Source organism: Ischnura elegans, chromosome 10 (genome assembly GCF_921293095.1).
Source record: "Ischnura elegans chromosome 10, ioIscEleg1.1, whole genome shotgun sequence".
NCBI lineage: Eukaryota > Metazoa > Arthropoda > Insecta > Odonata > Coenagrionidae > Ischnura > Ischnura elegans.
The window spans coordinates 40,402,765-40,417,811 of NC_060255.1; the positions used below are offsets into that span (position 1 = coordinate 40,402,765).

At 37.1% G+C, this 15,047-nt stretch overlaps 2 protein-coding genes across 2 annotated transcripts; one reads left to right on the forward strand and one right to left on the reverse strand.

Annotated features, from left to right (window-relative positions):
• Positions 1-89: 89 nt before the first annotated feature.
• Positions 90-1,081, forward strand: LOC124166832 (trihelix transcription factor GT-3b-like). The gene is made up of 2 exons (XM_046544529.1): positions 90-324; positions 416-1,081. The coding sequence occupies exons 1-2, from the start codon at positions 270-272 to the stop codon at positions 1,051-1,053; spliced, it is 693 nt and encodes a 230-aa protein (XP_046400485.1). The 5' UTR covers positions 90-269; the 3' UTR covers positions 1,054-1,081.
• Positions 1,082-4,576: 3,495 nt separating this feature from the next.
• Positions 4,577-14,609, reverse strand: LOC124166833 (40S ribosomal protein S6). Its single transcript, XM_046544530.1, has 5 exons — positions 14,506-14,609; positions 13,800-14,004; positions 12,865-13,010; positions 11,894-12,097; positions 4,577-4,874 (listed from the first exon to the last, which is right to left on the reverse strand). The coding sequence occupies exons 1-5, from the start codon at positions 14,509-14,511 to the stop codon at positions 4,635-4,637; spliced, it is 801 nt and encodes a 266-aa protein (XP_046400486.1). The 5' UTR covers positions 14,512-14,609; the 3' UTR covers positions 4,577-4,634.
• Between the last annotated feature and the right edge of the window lie 438 nt (positions 14,610-15,047).

The following is a 15,047-nucleotide window of genomic DNA, read 5'->3' on the forward strand; positions in this document are numbered from 1 at the left end:
CACTTCCTACGAGCTCTCAGAAGTTATCAAGAAACATATGACTGCTGCACTTCGTCATAACACAAATTTCGTTATTCAAGCTCGTTGCCGGGCGAGAGAATCAGAATGGATGAAGGGGAAACTTGTCGAAGAGGCAGCGAAGAAGGTTGTACTTGTATGTGTGAATTCGTTATGATGCCATCGATTTGACTTAGAGAGAAAAGGCAAATTCAAACTAGGCATTTGCGTGATTAACTTATCTTAGAAAGAGAAGTATTAGCGGAATAACTATGGAAGAGGTAGTTGTTCTATTGAATGAATCCGATGGATCGGTTCCTTGGGAAGGTATTGCTAATTATGAAAATTTTCTGATTTAACGGAATTAGTTTACAGTATAAACTGGTTTGAAATATGTTTATTACTTATTCATGTCTAGGCAAGTTTATTTGGGATCGGAGACATGTCCTGGAATTGATAAAGGAATACAAGTGCTTACAGAATGAATTTCAGGACCATACCATCAAACGGAAAGTGCTGTGGCGAAAGATTGCTCAGAACATGAAGAGAAAGGGTGCTCCCGTTTCTTGGGAATTATGTGATAAAAAGTGGAGGAATCTTAAGCAAACATTCAAGGCGATTCATACGAGCAAAAGAAGTGAGGCGTCTATGCGCCGTTGGGAATATTACAACGAACTTGAAGACATTTTCAAAAATGATCCGAACATCAGTCGCCCAGTTGGCACTCAGGACGTTGGTGATGACTCCGCTGATGTGTTGATGTCGGACATTGATAATTACACATGCAGTGAAAAAGAAATTAATGACAATGAGGAAAAGACCACAAATGAGGAGAAGAAAATCTTAGAAGAAAGAGAGACACTTCCAAATACTCAGAATTGTGAAATAGCTCCTATGTGGTTTAGAGACTTCTTGAGAAAGTATCGTGAAGATGAGAAGGTTAGAACTGTTATGGTTGAATCAATGTTAAACGACGTTGTGAGAATGGAGGAGAGAAAATGCCAATTGTTGGAAGAGCTCGGTGAGAAAATTGATGCCACAAATTCTTCAAATTAAATTTGCTATATTTTTTTATAATTCCAAATTGTGTACTTTCTCATCATTTCCCCTGAAGAGGGTTTTGTATCGGGAGTGGTGAAATAATATTTCATCATTCCTTCCTCCACATAATTCGAAATAATTTTTTATGCCTGGGCACATCCGGCTTGTAGTAATTTTTCTCAGGGGAGACGGTCAGCTATACATTGTTTAGTCAACTGCCAGTTTGTTCTCTCCATAGATATTACATAGGAGTTCAGACTTCATTCACCCATCTATGCTCTTATTTCTGTTTTGTGCCAGCTTGTGTTAGGCCGTATTATGCTAAGAGTTACAAGAACTCTGGCATAGCATGTGTATGCTCCTAGAGCGTGGTAGAGGGATAAATATATATTCAGCCCTTGAACACACAAATACCAGTACAATAGTAATGAACAGCACTGAAATATTCATATTCCAAGTTATATAGTTTAGTCATGGTTTAGTCGTTGTCCACTTCATTAGTTTATGGCTTAATCTGAATATGAAAACCACATATTTGCTGTAAAGAGCTAAATAACTAATAAGAGAGGGTTCAGAGGCTTCATAATACTAACAGGGACTGGGTTCTTAGTAAATGCTCGTAGCTGTGGTGCAATGAATATTAACCAACGCCTTCACTATTTGATAATATTATATATAGAGTAATTGACATTGCCAGGTTGATGGCCATTTGATAAGTCATTGTAATGCATGTCATGTTGTGCTGCTTGCTTTATGTAGACAGGAAGATGGAAATAAGCACTCATCCAGATGATGGTGTGCAAATTATAGTCATGATATGCATGTGGTTAAATAGCTGGAGACAGGAGGGAAAATCTTTAAGCCAAAACCTCACTTAAGATGGCAGAACATTGGTCTGACTGGAAGGAACGGAATTCCTCCTGGGTAAAATGTGTTCTTGGAGAGGAGATTCATTCCAGGTAATTGCATAACGAGAGAGAATTCCAACCACCAGCCATGATGTCTCGTTCAGAAAAGGCTCCTAGCTCAAAAACCTACTTTTTTTTTAAGAACATTCATCCTTGGGCTACCCTGACATTTATTCCTGTCTGTATCGACACACTGAGGCAATATAGTGAACTGTCAAACGAGACAAGATGCTAGTGAAGTATGTACTACGGGGATTTTGAAAACCATTTTAGAATGAAAATGTCTAATACGGGGTGGAGGAGAAAAGCATTAATGCATGTATGTATCACGGTTCTTTCACCCAGATACAGATGAGTGTTCAACATGTGAAAAAAGGACACTTAAGCGTTAGTGATACAACAGTTTCAAGTACCAGCTGATTGATATTATCCTTCCATACTGCTAAGAAGGAGTTAAGCAACCCTTAACAACCAAAACCACTTTCGGACAACTTACTCATCACATCTGCCATCAGACATGTTCTCTCATAATTATCTAAAATATGTGCGAATACATGAAACCCCAATGCTCACACTTATTCCTTGTTTTCGAAGCAATGATCCTACTTCAGAAGCACTTAATCACCCCCACAAAACCAACCATAATTTTGTATATTGTGTAGATATCCATAGTTGAGTGACCTATTAGAATTTTGCAAAATGAATTTGAAATTTCATCAGTACATGAAAAGCTAAAATATTGCAAATATCCAAGTACCAATACTGTTGACATCTCAGCATAATGCATTTATTACAATTGATACCATTGAAAATAAACAGTAAGTAAAATGGTTCATCAGATTGACCTATTGCTTGTAACATATCAGTCAATGGTGCTGTTGGTGAAGTTCCCCGTGTTAGTAGTTTCAATTTTACTGAAAACGATTCCATGTATCAGTCCCAACATTACAGTGGCTGTAACACACATTGCAGCCTTGCCCATCTCCTTTTCAAAGTTACGTAGTAGGGTGGTTTCCTGTTATTTTTTTATTGCCTAAATCAAAAGATTATTACTCCTGGAGTACGTATTTCACGCTTTTAGATTTTTAAATGACGATATCTATTTTTCGCGATTAAATGAAAATTGAAAATTTTCAAGCGCGCGAAAACGCGACGGCAAAGTATGAATGTCGGGAAGTCTCTCCGCATGACGTATTTCTGGTTCCCCCTCCCGCCCTGCGAGGTGACCTTGAGGCGAGGCTTAGCTCTGATACGACGCAGGCTGCTAGCGGCTAGCCTAGTACCCTGCTGGCTGGTAGCGCTTGGCTTAAATAAGGATTATTAATAATATATAATCAGACGAGGAAAACTTTCCGACCTTAGCCAGTTTTAATAAGTGATTGTTAAGACATGTTTCCCTGAGCTCTGCGCCTCATGCATGCATTGGTAACCTCAGACGACGTATAACTCCTATCTTCTCGTATAGAAACTAGGTCCCTGTGACGTCACGTGGAGTGGCATCGCATTGGCGCCAATCTGGACCTTTTCAAATGAGGATAAAAATGGACCATTGCCATTCGTCTAACCCGGTATTTCTAAAACAAAATAATTTGTATATTATGAATACACTAATGGTGGGTAACGAATCGCAATCAATGCCTTTCGTTTTCTTTGATGAAGGAAACCACCCTATTGCAAATATCAGAATGTCAGCTTATTTGCATATTTTCATTTAACATTAGGGACCTCAAATATAAATTTGAAAGACAGAAGGGCCAGGTTCTGTGGCAAGCTGAGATCGCATCAAATTCCTTTTAAGCACAGACGCATAATTAAAAGATTACTTTGAGAGGTAGAACAGAGTGCAAGCATAACAAACCACTTCATTATTTCTACAAATAAGGCGGCCATTATAAGAAAATGTCTTACTTCTCCAAATATGGCCCTCTACTCATTCTTTTTGATAATTCAATTGCCAAAAAATGAACTTGCAAGAATGGTATGAAGAGAATTTGTGATACTTACCACTTTAGGAATTTTTAAGAATGAGCCCACCTCAACATATTGTGTACAGCCGCACAAGACTTACAAGAATCCAGATTCCATACCTTAGAGCTGGAGTCTTTTAGGCATGATCCACTCTTCCACGTTAGCACTAATACAAGATTTCTGTAACTGCAACAGCGTTCAGAGACCTAGGTCACCTATCTCTGAACATCTCTGAGACCTATGTCACCCATCTCTGAACATCTCAGAGACCTATGTTTTTCAACATACCCACATCTTTAATAAGTAAACTATCAGATATTAATATAAGTATTACAAAGTACATCATTCCCATTGCACTAATTCATTCCTGCTAGAGTAATTAGTACGAATAACAGAAGTACTCATTAACAAGCCTAATAGCATTTTATAGAGATATCCCATGAAATCATGTCATATTGCTTAAACCTTAATTTTCATTCTTGGGCAAGTGCTGTTACAATTTTTACTCTCATCCCGTGGAGTACATTAAAATAGAAAATAAAAATGAAAAGCAATGCTTATTCGAAATTGAAATTTCCTGCATGTCTCCAGTTTATCAAGGATACCCTATTTCCTAAAGACGTCTTCACAACACCTTGAGATCAGAAATAAAACAGTAGATGTGGAATGAGTAAACCTTCTCAGCCATAAACAAATTTATTACCAATGATGGTTTACATTTTACTTCTTCTGTTTAGCTGGGGGAGGGGCTGGTGCAGCAGCTGGAGCAGCAGCAGTTGGAGCACTCTGGCTTGATGATTTTGAGTCCCTCATGGATGCAGAACGACGCCTCTTCAACTCCTTCTGTCTCTTCTCTTTGGCTTCCTTTTGCCTCTGGGCCAGAAGCTTAGCATAATCAGCAGCTTGGTCCTTACGTTTCTGGGCACGACGCTTCTTCAGTGCCAATCTATGTCTCTTGCGCTAAAATAATATTCAACAATCACATTCTTATATCTATTCAGCATTTACTACATAACTCCAGATTTCTCATTAGTTTAGGACTAGAATAAATGTTGATTCTGCATACTGAGCCAATAAAAGCAATGCTGTGGAGAAATCATGTAATTATCAAGCATTTCATATCCACAAATCCAGGAAATTAAGGCAATTTAGTCAAGGAAGTTAAAGCAGAATAATTTTTTTTAAACTAAGTACATATGTCGAATCAAATTTTTTGTACCTAACCTGGTCTCAACAAAATTTTTCATTTCAAAACAAGACTCAAGAAGACTTGAAAGAGGACGTTCCATATATGAGTCACTGAGTAAATTGAAGGTACCTCCAGCCCATTTAAAGTGAATATATATAGTTACATAATAATTATCAACAACTAAAAGTAACAGCGAGGGAATGCTGGCACAGAGCACTGACAAAAGTAGAAAATATAGAAGTGGTGACCAAGATTGATTCGAAGAGCACAATTGATAGGTCATTTTTTTAAATAATCAACCTGAAAAATATGCATAATAAGCATGAAGATAATAAAGGTAACACAAAGAATACATCTTAACCACTTTAATATGCCCTTATCAAATGCAATATCACTATGTATGTGAACCAACAACAGTGGATAGGGTGGTTTCCTGTTATTTTTTTTATTAACTAAATCAAAAGATTATTACTCCTAGAGTACATGTTTCACCCTTTTAGATTTTTAAATGACGGCATGTATTTGTTGTGATTTAATGAAAAGTGATTCAAGCGCACAAAAATGCAATGGCTAAATATGAATGCTGGGAAAAGCCCGTGTGACATCTGGCTGCTGCTGTGTGAGGCCACCTGGGTGCAAGGCTATGAATGCCACTACGATGCAGGCTGCTTGCTGCCGAGCATGGTGGTAGCGTAGAGTACCCTGGTAGCAGATAGTGCCTGGCTTTAATGAGAATTATTTATACTCTATCAAACAAAGGAAACTTTCCGACCATAGGAAATTTTAATAGGCGATTAAGAGATGTTTCCATGAGCTGTGCCTCATACATGCATTGGTAATCTCAGACGATGTAAAACTCCCATCTACTCATATAGAATCTAGGTCCCAGTGACGTCACGTGGAGTGGCATTGCATGGGTGCCAATCTGGCTTTTTTTCAAATGAGGTTAAAATTGACCATTGCCATTCGTCTTAACTGGGGTTTCTAAAACCAAATAATTTTTATACATCAATACACTAATGGTGGGTGATGAATGGCAATCAATGCCTTTCATTTCCTTTGATGAAGGAAATTACTCTATTACAGGTTGTACTATTAATTAATGATGTCACCATTTATATAAGTATTTATGCAATGGATTTTCTGGGACAGGAAAATTTTCTGGTAAATCTATTATTATCTCTTCAAACCACATTAATTAAGCGTCAAAACACCTTCAAAATCGGGAGCAGCGAGTGTACCCGTAACAATAACTGTCTCACATGAACACTGAGAAAAACCACATTAGTCAAAGCAGTCATCCCAAATCAATGTGAAATTATTTTACCATAGTCGTGAACGCACAAAGAAATAATGTGAATCCCAAGTGCTGCCTGACCATGGACATGTGACTTCACAATAGTACCACAAATTAAGAAAAAGAATACCAATTGTGGTTATTTATACTAATTAGTACAATAAATTTACAACATGCAATTTTGATACTTCTGCTTTGCATAGCTGAACCAAGGAAAGCTTCTAAATAATACAAATCGAATTCTGGCTGGCAACAAATCAAACAGGGCTGCTGGGAAAATTTTCATGAAAAAGGTGGTTTGCATAACGTTTAATTATGAAGCTAATTTAAATAATATCAGAATAACTTAAAAACAAGTGTGTTCATCATAAAGGAGCATTCATTCTGTACAGCAGCTTACTCCTGCAAGTGTGTTGTGGTTACAACAGATGGCGGCCACGATGCAGACCATGTAAAGTATTTCCATTTTTAAATACATTTTCATTATAAATGTAATTATTATGGTTTAAACACAACTTATTGTTTGCGCAATTATTTAATGAAGCCCCTGTGTGCTAAATTGCACTCTGTACAAGCCCTTGCTTGCACTGCAAGAGCATGTAAAGTGGTTGCACTTTAATTGAAATTCACTGCTCCACTACTATTAATGTATTAGTCTCAGCAATGGGCACTCAGTGAGAGAGTCAGATCAAATGAGCGACTGAGCAGATAAAGCTGTGAGGTGAGAGTCTTATTTGGTGAGTCGCGACTCCCCTCCGCACACTGTGCGTGTTGGAGTCATGAGCGGCAGATTGACTCCCTTCGTGCACAATGTGCGCTGAAATTGTGTGAGGCAAAGTTAAGACTCCCAGCGCTCACGACTCCCTCAGCGCACATTGTGCTGGTTGGAGTTGTGCACGGTGGGAGTTTGACTCCATGAGCACACGACTCCTTCCACAAACATTTTCCGTGTGATGCTCATCGCACATTTGGCAGGTCAAAAGAAGTGGATAGCCCACTACTCATCTTTTCACACAGTTTGAAAGGTTCTACAGATTCATTTTCTGGGTATTACAGTAAAGAATCTCATATGACCCTTATCGTAATTCTCTCTCCTGCATGTTCCATGCATCGCGAAAGAGAATGGTGGAAGATACTGATGTAAAAGTTTTCGGTAACGGAAAATTTATGAAAATAATAAGAGACAAAAATGAAAATTTGTTCTAACACTTAGCAACTAAGATTAATCAAGGAAATCAATCATGAATTGTTAACATGATCATGTAGTTTTGGAGAGAATATTTTGTTGCAACAGAAGTTTTTAAATTGCCGTCATCTCTACGCACAGGAGACTGAATTCATTTCCCGTATTCCATGAAAGATATTGTGTATCAGCAGAAATGGTTCCTCAGTTATATCACCTGTTGAACATTGTGACTATGGAATACATGATTGATTTGAAATCAATTTTTCAAATTATGATCTAGGAAATGTTGCATTTTAAATGTTCGCTTAGAAATTCCCCCTCACCATCTTCCCCTCTACCCTCGACCCAGAAACACTGCTGATTCGCACTGTTCAAGCAGCTCTCAGAAGTGTGTTATGAGCGGTGAGGCAGGTCCACAAAAAGTCGTTTATGCCATCACTAGTCTCAGTCTTAATTTTCTTGTGAAATACTTCAGTCCCTTTTTAAGTATTAACCTGTGAAAATCAACATTAAAGGCTTTCGGCATTGTTTGAGTCTCTAGAAGCTCTAGAAGTAAAGGAGTGCATTCTAGGTGCTAAAACTTACACTGCAAGTAGTTTTTTAGTATTCAACTAAGGAATAACATTTTATTAGAGTGTCTCATTTCCTTCATAAAAATTTATGGCGCTATAAAGTTAGTATTGACAAATTTTTCCCAAGTTTTTGAGGAAAGAATTTGACCGACTGTATTTTATGATAAAAAAATGGTTTCCAAAAGTTCTTTTCATAATGATCACACTGGTTTTTAATTTATCTGATATCTTTTAAAATAACTTTAGAATTTAACTTTATGCAAACCACTTTTTCCATCAAAATTTGCCCAACCAACCCTTTAAAAATGGCTGCCAAAAAAAGTATGGCTTGTATATATTTTTTCAAATGGTTTTTTGTGATAGTCTACTTTTAGAGAACCAGTGATAAAATAATCAGGATAAATTATAACCCCGGTTATACCACCCTGAGTTATATGATGACCTCACTTATACACAGATTTTTTAACGATCCGGTGAATACATAACTCCATATGAACCCATGTATTTCCAACCTCTGTTATGAAACTTTTCACTTATATGACGACCTGTGTTAGGAAACGTATTTTTCCAGTCCAATGAGATAAAATACCTCACTTATACGACTTGTCAGAGAACTGCTCTACGAGAAGACAGATACGCGCACCACTTTCAGTCACAGGAGCGGGAGTATTATTTGCTCATTACATACATATGTCAATATAGAATAATAAGTTTTAATAATGAGTGATGTTGTTTATTAGACATTAATTTTAACCATTGTAGATGATCGTTAATCCGGAATTACGAACTGCGGAATATCTATCTCCAACGGAAGATTGTCTAGAATTTTTCCAAGGCTATGATTCCCGTCGCCCCAGCGAAATAATGCCTAAATGAACCGTTAAAAATCCTCGCGTACTAAAATTTTGGCTTCTAAGGACATTCAAAAAGATTATTGTATTTCCAGTATCGATATAAGTCGATGGTGATTCAACACAATTGCAAAAACAGCATGCATAGTCTTCATCCACGGGCTAATCCCACATCTGCGGGAAGAATCGAGCTGGGGGAAAGTTGCTTACGCAGCACAGAGATCAAAACAGACCCAACTTGTAACTCAGTGGGTTTAAATGAAACATAGTGACCTTGAATAGCTAATAGCTTAACTTTGCCTGGTGGCAATCGTTTATTTTTTAACAGAACAAGAGTCAGTGTGAACGCTCTCGGAGAATAACTTGCATCGTCAGTAGTCACGCAATTATTAAAGTCAAATGCAAAACGTGAAAGATAAGGCAGTTCCTTTCGACTCAGGAATGGCTTATAACCATTATGTTGGTGTACAATAAGTGTCCAGTGCTGTTATCAGAAATGGTAAAGTAAATTATTCCATGAAGACAAATCACGCGGCTTGTTAGTCAAAGTTCCCGGCACAAAATTCACAGAAGAATGCCTACAGAGAAGCTATACTCGGTAGATTCAATCTACTGTTGCTTAAATTTCACAGGAAATTTCAATTTTTTAGTGCGTAAACATTATACAGAGGGGAGATTATACTGGGCTCCTGCCTCGGCCAGGACATGAACCCGGGTCCACAGGGTGCGAAGCCTTCGTGATGCATAAGTGAAATTTTGCTTTTGAATAATGGGGTTAATATGGATGACTTTCCTCAGGTATCTCATTTCTTCAATCTCTAATCTTGGGTTTGTCTAACAGGTGGTAAAATGAATTTCCTGAAAACTGCTGTTAATGGGCAAACTATTTCAAAAATTGGCTTCTCTGCGAACATTTAGTATTACCACTCCGAAATTTCTCCAACATGATAGCTTGGTGGCTTAGTGCCAGAAATGCAAGCGATTCGACCAAGACTTTCAACCGTGGGTAATGATGTTCAGGAATGTAAAGTTATGTTTCTCTTGAAGTAACACATCATCTGTGGTGTTACTTGTGAGTAAATAAGATTATTAAGGCAGTTTTACATGGGGCACGGAATTGCGCAGGTTAGAGCTGCATTAATTTCTAAAATGGTGTGGAATTGCGCGAATGCATGAACGAAATTAGAACAGGGGCTATTTTACAGTCTCGCATTCACGCATTCTTGCATGTGTTTGAGCAGTTCACCGCTTTACACAACGCAATTTTGATTGTGCCTTCACACGTACGTCAGATTGCAGAATACCGTGTAAAACTGCCTTTAGGCTTCAATTTCTTGCCCCCAAATGAGTAATTACATCCTGGAAACAGACCGGCCCCTATTGAAAAGGATTTGGTGCTAAATACCGAAAAACCTCACATATGAAACTTCCTCACTTATGAAACTGTTTTTGGTTTTCCGCTGAAAGTTATAAGTGAGGTTCTACTGTAATTAAAAATGTTCTGGGTGATTTGAAATGGATAGACCCATGTGAGAGTGACTCCATCTCATGAGCTATCTCCAATGAAACACGCTAGTTTTTCCTTGGATTCTAACACAAAAAGATTACTACACAATTTGAGAGACGACATTGATCCCCTACTTCAAGAGTAGGGGTGTATGAATACAAGAATGGCCACTTATGGCCCAGTATTATCATTTCGCCTGTTTTTATAAGATTGTCACAAAATTTAACAACTAGGACTTAAATTTAACCAATCCTACTAAGGGCAGAAAGTCTGTGACAACCAGTGGCGTAACTAGGAATGAAAATGCATTTCACATCATTTTGGCACAAAACTTAGCTTTAAACAGATGCAGTTATTAAACATCAAATCCAGACAAGATTTTACACTTTTTTGATCTCTCTGATGCTACGGGGATGGGGATACATCCCCTCATCCCCCCTCCATAGTTACGCCACTGGCGAAAATAATTTAAGTATAATAAATAACATACTTGTCTTCATTACAGATAAGTACCTCTTTGCTTGGGTAACCAGAACAGAAAATTGCATAAACAATGGACACTCACGAGACAACTCACAAGGGATAACAACAACAGCTGTAAAAACATTATCATGGGTTGGATTCAGGGATGAGCATTATTTTGGAGAATACATATTAAGTTTTGAAGCTTGGTGACCTCGGGACAAAAGTGGGCAAATTGATAATACCCAACAGTAACCCAGTTTCCAACATTTTAGTATTGCTCAGGTAGCACAAATTTTTATGAACAGGAGTAAAAAAAAAATCACTACCTTCACAGCAGACATCATTTCAAGCTCCCAAAATTCATTCTGGATTAAATACACAGCAGTACCTTTCAATCCCAGGTAATGCACCTGGTAACAAATTATCTAATTTATCATATTGGAACATAGGGAGATTGGAATATGTGCAAAAAGACTCATCAATAACTTGATGACAAATTTCCTACAAATTTCTCCACATCAATCAGTCCCACAACCATTCTACAACAACCTCTACCACAGCACCCACCACAAGTCATCCCTCCCTCAAACATAAACGCTAAACATATTCCCTTTTAATAGCAAGATTAACTGATGATGAAGTAATAACCAAAACTAGCCCTACATTTTATAAAATCTGTGAAAAACCTAAGTTGTTCTTGTACACATATGGCAAGATTCCATAAAATAATGCCTTATCTATGTGATTGTCCCTCTCAATAAATGAGACTTTCCACTTTAATCAAAGTAAAAGTAAATCTCCAATATGCCATAAACATATTTCCTGTGCCTGTTAAACTTGGTGGGTGTTACCTTATAAAACATAACTTTTGGCTATGTCCTCTAGCTCACTAATAATCCACAATATATTTACCTGAAGCTGAACAGGGGTGATGAGGCGTTGAATTTTGGGTGCCTTCGCACGAACTTTCTTTCCCTCCTTAGGAGCAACAGGCCTCCTCACCACATACTGACGAACATCATCTTCCTTGGACAAATTGTATAGTTTCCTAATTTTTGAGGCTCGTTTGGGTCCAAGTCCACGGGGAATATATGTATCGGTTAATCCAGGAATATCCTGTTAAATTGAAAAAAAATCGGAGTCGAACAAAATGTGAGTTTATTCATCATTGACACATTAAATATTGTAATGAAGCTAATAAAAATGAGAAAAAATGTGTATCTCATACTCAGTGACTAGCACATAAAGAATTACCTAAGCTGTAAATATTCTGAGTGAACTCTACAGTTAACTGAAGACAATTTGTTGTTTCAAGCCTGAAAAAATATTTCTTAGCTGGATTTTCAGGCTTTAAGTAAAGAATGAAAGCTTCCCCACTATTTCCTGATCTCCAATAGTTAATTTAAGGACATAGCTCAGAATTAGAAAATAGGGAACAATAGTTTTTCTTCATAGCCATCAAAGCGAGCTGAGTGGATCATCATTGCTATGTCCTTATCATCGAACATGAAAACTAAAGAGTGATTTTAAAGTATGCATAATTTCCATTGATGGACTGTTCTGACACCATCTTTTGTATCTATAATGGCCCTTAAAAATGTATGCAGTGATCGAAAATCCATTCCCAAAAGTTGAAATAACTTCATGTAGCAATATTCCCCTCTCTCTCTCACATATTTACGACATTCAACTCCACATAATCAGTAAGCATTTACCAAAAAACAGATAACACAATTCCCACATACAAAATGAAGAAAAATTTGACCTACTACTTTTAATTATTCAACCAATTCCAAAGAAGAACTGTGTAGAGCAAGGAAATTTAAAAAAATAATAACTTGAGAAAGTATAAATTTACAATGAAAACAATTAATGATAATTACCTGAGCTCCTTTCTTTGCAATAACTAAAGCAAGTACACTCAAGTTGGCATCTACAATGCATCCACGAACTGATTTACGTTTCCTTTCACCTTCTCTGCGTGGTCTGTAGCAAGAATGTCCCTTAGAAAGAAGAAGACGAACTCGGCCTGAAATGCAGAAAGTATTTATTACGGAATCACTGTCAAGTCCGAATCACCAAGAATAATATTGTACAATGGCAAGGCCGATAAACTTCATTAACTTCAACTTGAACGGAAAAAGGAGATCACACTAACAGTTGATAAGGACATAACTCAGGAATAAAACATAGGGAACAATGATTTTTCTTCATAGCCATCAAAGCGAGCTGAGTGGATCATCATTGCTATGTCCTTATACCTTAAACATCAAAGCCAAAGAGCCATTCTCAACGTTTCCTTCGCCAGAGCTATCAACACAACCTTTTGAGTTAAAATGGTCCTGCACAAATTAAGGAGGTGCGTAGAGGATCATTCCCAAAACAAATATAGTCATTATCTTCCTCAATCTCCCCCTCATATGTACGAAACTCAATCCAACATCCGTGACACTCGTGAATCCATAATGGGCCCTCACCATTGGCAAAGCCTACATACAGCGTTTTATTTCCCCAACTTACACATGCGGTTAATCTTGAGTATTTAACAGATTCATTTCAGGTGTTCTAGTATTAACGCAGATGCTTTCTTAATAATTGCCAATTACACTACGAAAGTGAACGCATCCATTAACTATCGAAGGATTACTACGTCTCTACCAAACTGTGACCACTAGCAACAACTGGTCCAATTGAAAAGTATTACAGCAAATAGGAATTCAGTTACTAATGAATTCAAGCTATTTTTAACTAATTTGTACATAATAATAGTCATACCACTAGTCCATACATGAGCTAACTAACTATATATATTTCATACCATTGGTCAAGATTCCTTGCTTCATGGGAAATCCTTGTTTATCATTGCCACCGGCTATACGGACAACATATCCTTTCCACTCATCTCCAAGAGCATCAGCTTCCACCTCAGCCCCCATCCGCCTCTCATAAAATACACGTAACTTATGCTCATCGCTGATTTCAAATAACTTCTGCGACCCTGAGGCCGGACAGGACACGTTCAACTGTAATTAAAGGAACGAACGCACATTGAAGGTGATGTTATAGAACTAGGATACTGGCTTAAAAAACATCGAGAAATAAGATTGCTACTAATAATTTGAAGCACAAATTAAAGTAAGCAACCATGAAAATATTTTAATGAAGTGACACTTTTCTCGATGCAGGAAAGCACCATTATGTCTACGTATATTTTTCTCTACCACATACAGAAAATTATATCATACCCCGTGAGAATATCAGCCATTATCAAATAAAAACAAAACATTCACTCTATGATTACAAAAATAAATAGTTATGTGTAACGATGAACATGTTTTAACGAAGTGACACCTTTCTCGGTGCAGGAAAGCACCACAAGGTCTACGTGCATTTTTCTCAACCAGTACCAATAAATCACATTACACCCCGTGAGAATATCAGCCATTATCAAATAAAAATTAATTATTCACTCGATGATTACAAAAATACGTAGTTAAGGTGATTCAATTAGATTTCGTACGTACCTTCATCTCTTGTCCACGATTGCAGCCCACGAGGCACCGGAAGAGATGTTGAAGAAACTTGATGAATCGATACTATCAATAGTTAAATACTATCGACTGTGACAATGAATCGATATAAACGATACTATACAATCGATAACAGTTTGAGATCGAGTAGTGCGGTAATTTCAAAAGGCAATACAAACGGAAGGAAAAAAACATGGAAAAAACTTTCATTAGCATTAAAAAAAAACACTGAATTTACTTCCTCACTTTCAATTAAATATTTGAACATTTTTACCCTCCCATAGGATTTTTAAATATTAAGGTGAATAAATGCAGTATTAATTTTTATTTCCAAAAAAATGATAGAAGATTTGACCCATTTTACAAAAAATAATCGGGTAACTTCATTTAATTGTAAGATAAAACTCTGCATATACAGCAATAAAATGTATTTTTCCCGAACAATAAAAATAAAAGTTCGTTAAAAAGTTCTCTATTACCAATACCACTTGTGATTAAGTTATTCTGCCAGTTAAGACAGGCTTCATTGAGATTTT

What these genes read in the sequence shown, in the direction of transcription:
- LOC124166832 (XM_046544529.1), top strand. Translation starts at nt 270, where the DNA reads ATGGAAGAGGTAGTTGTTCTATTGAATGAATCCGATGGATCGGTTCCT. An exon ending in TGGATCGGTTCCTTGGGAAG is followed by an intron (nt 325 to 415) that starts GTATTGCTAATT and finishes ATTCATGTCTAG; the next exon opens with GCAAGTTTATTTGGGATCGG.
- LOC124166833 (XM_046544530.1), bottom strand. An exon ending in GCAAGGAATCTTGACCAATG is followed by an intron (nt 13,011 to 13,799) that starts GTATGAAATATA and finishes TCTGCATTTCAG; the next exon opens with GCCGAGTTCGTCTTCTTCTT. An exon ending in TTGCAAAGAAAGGAGCTCAG is followed by an intron (nt 12,098 to 12,864) that starts GTAATTATCATT and finishes TCAATTTAACAG; the next exon opens with GATATTCCTGGATTAACCGA.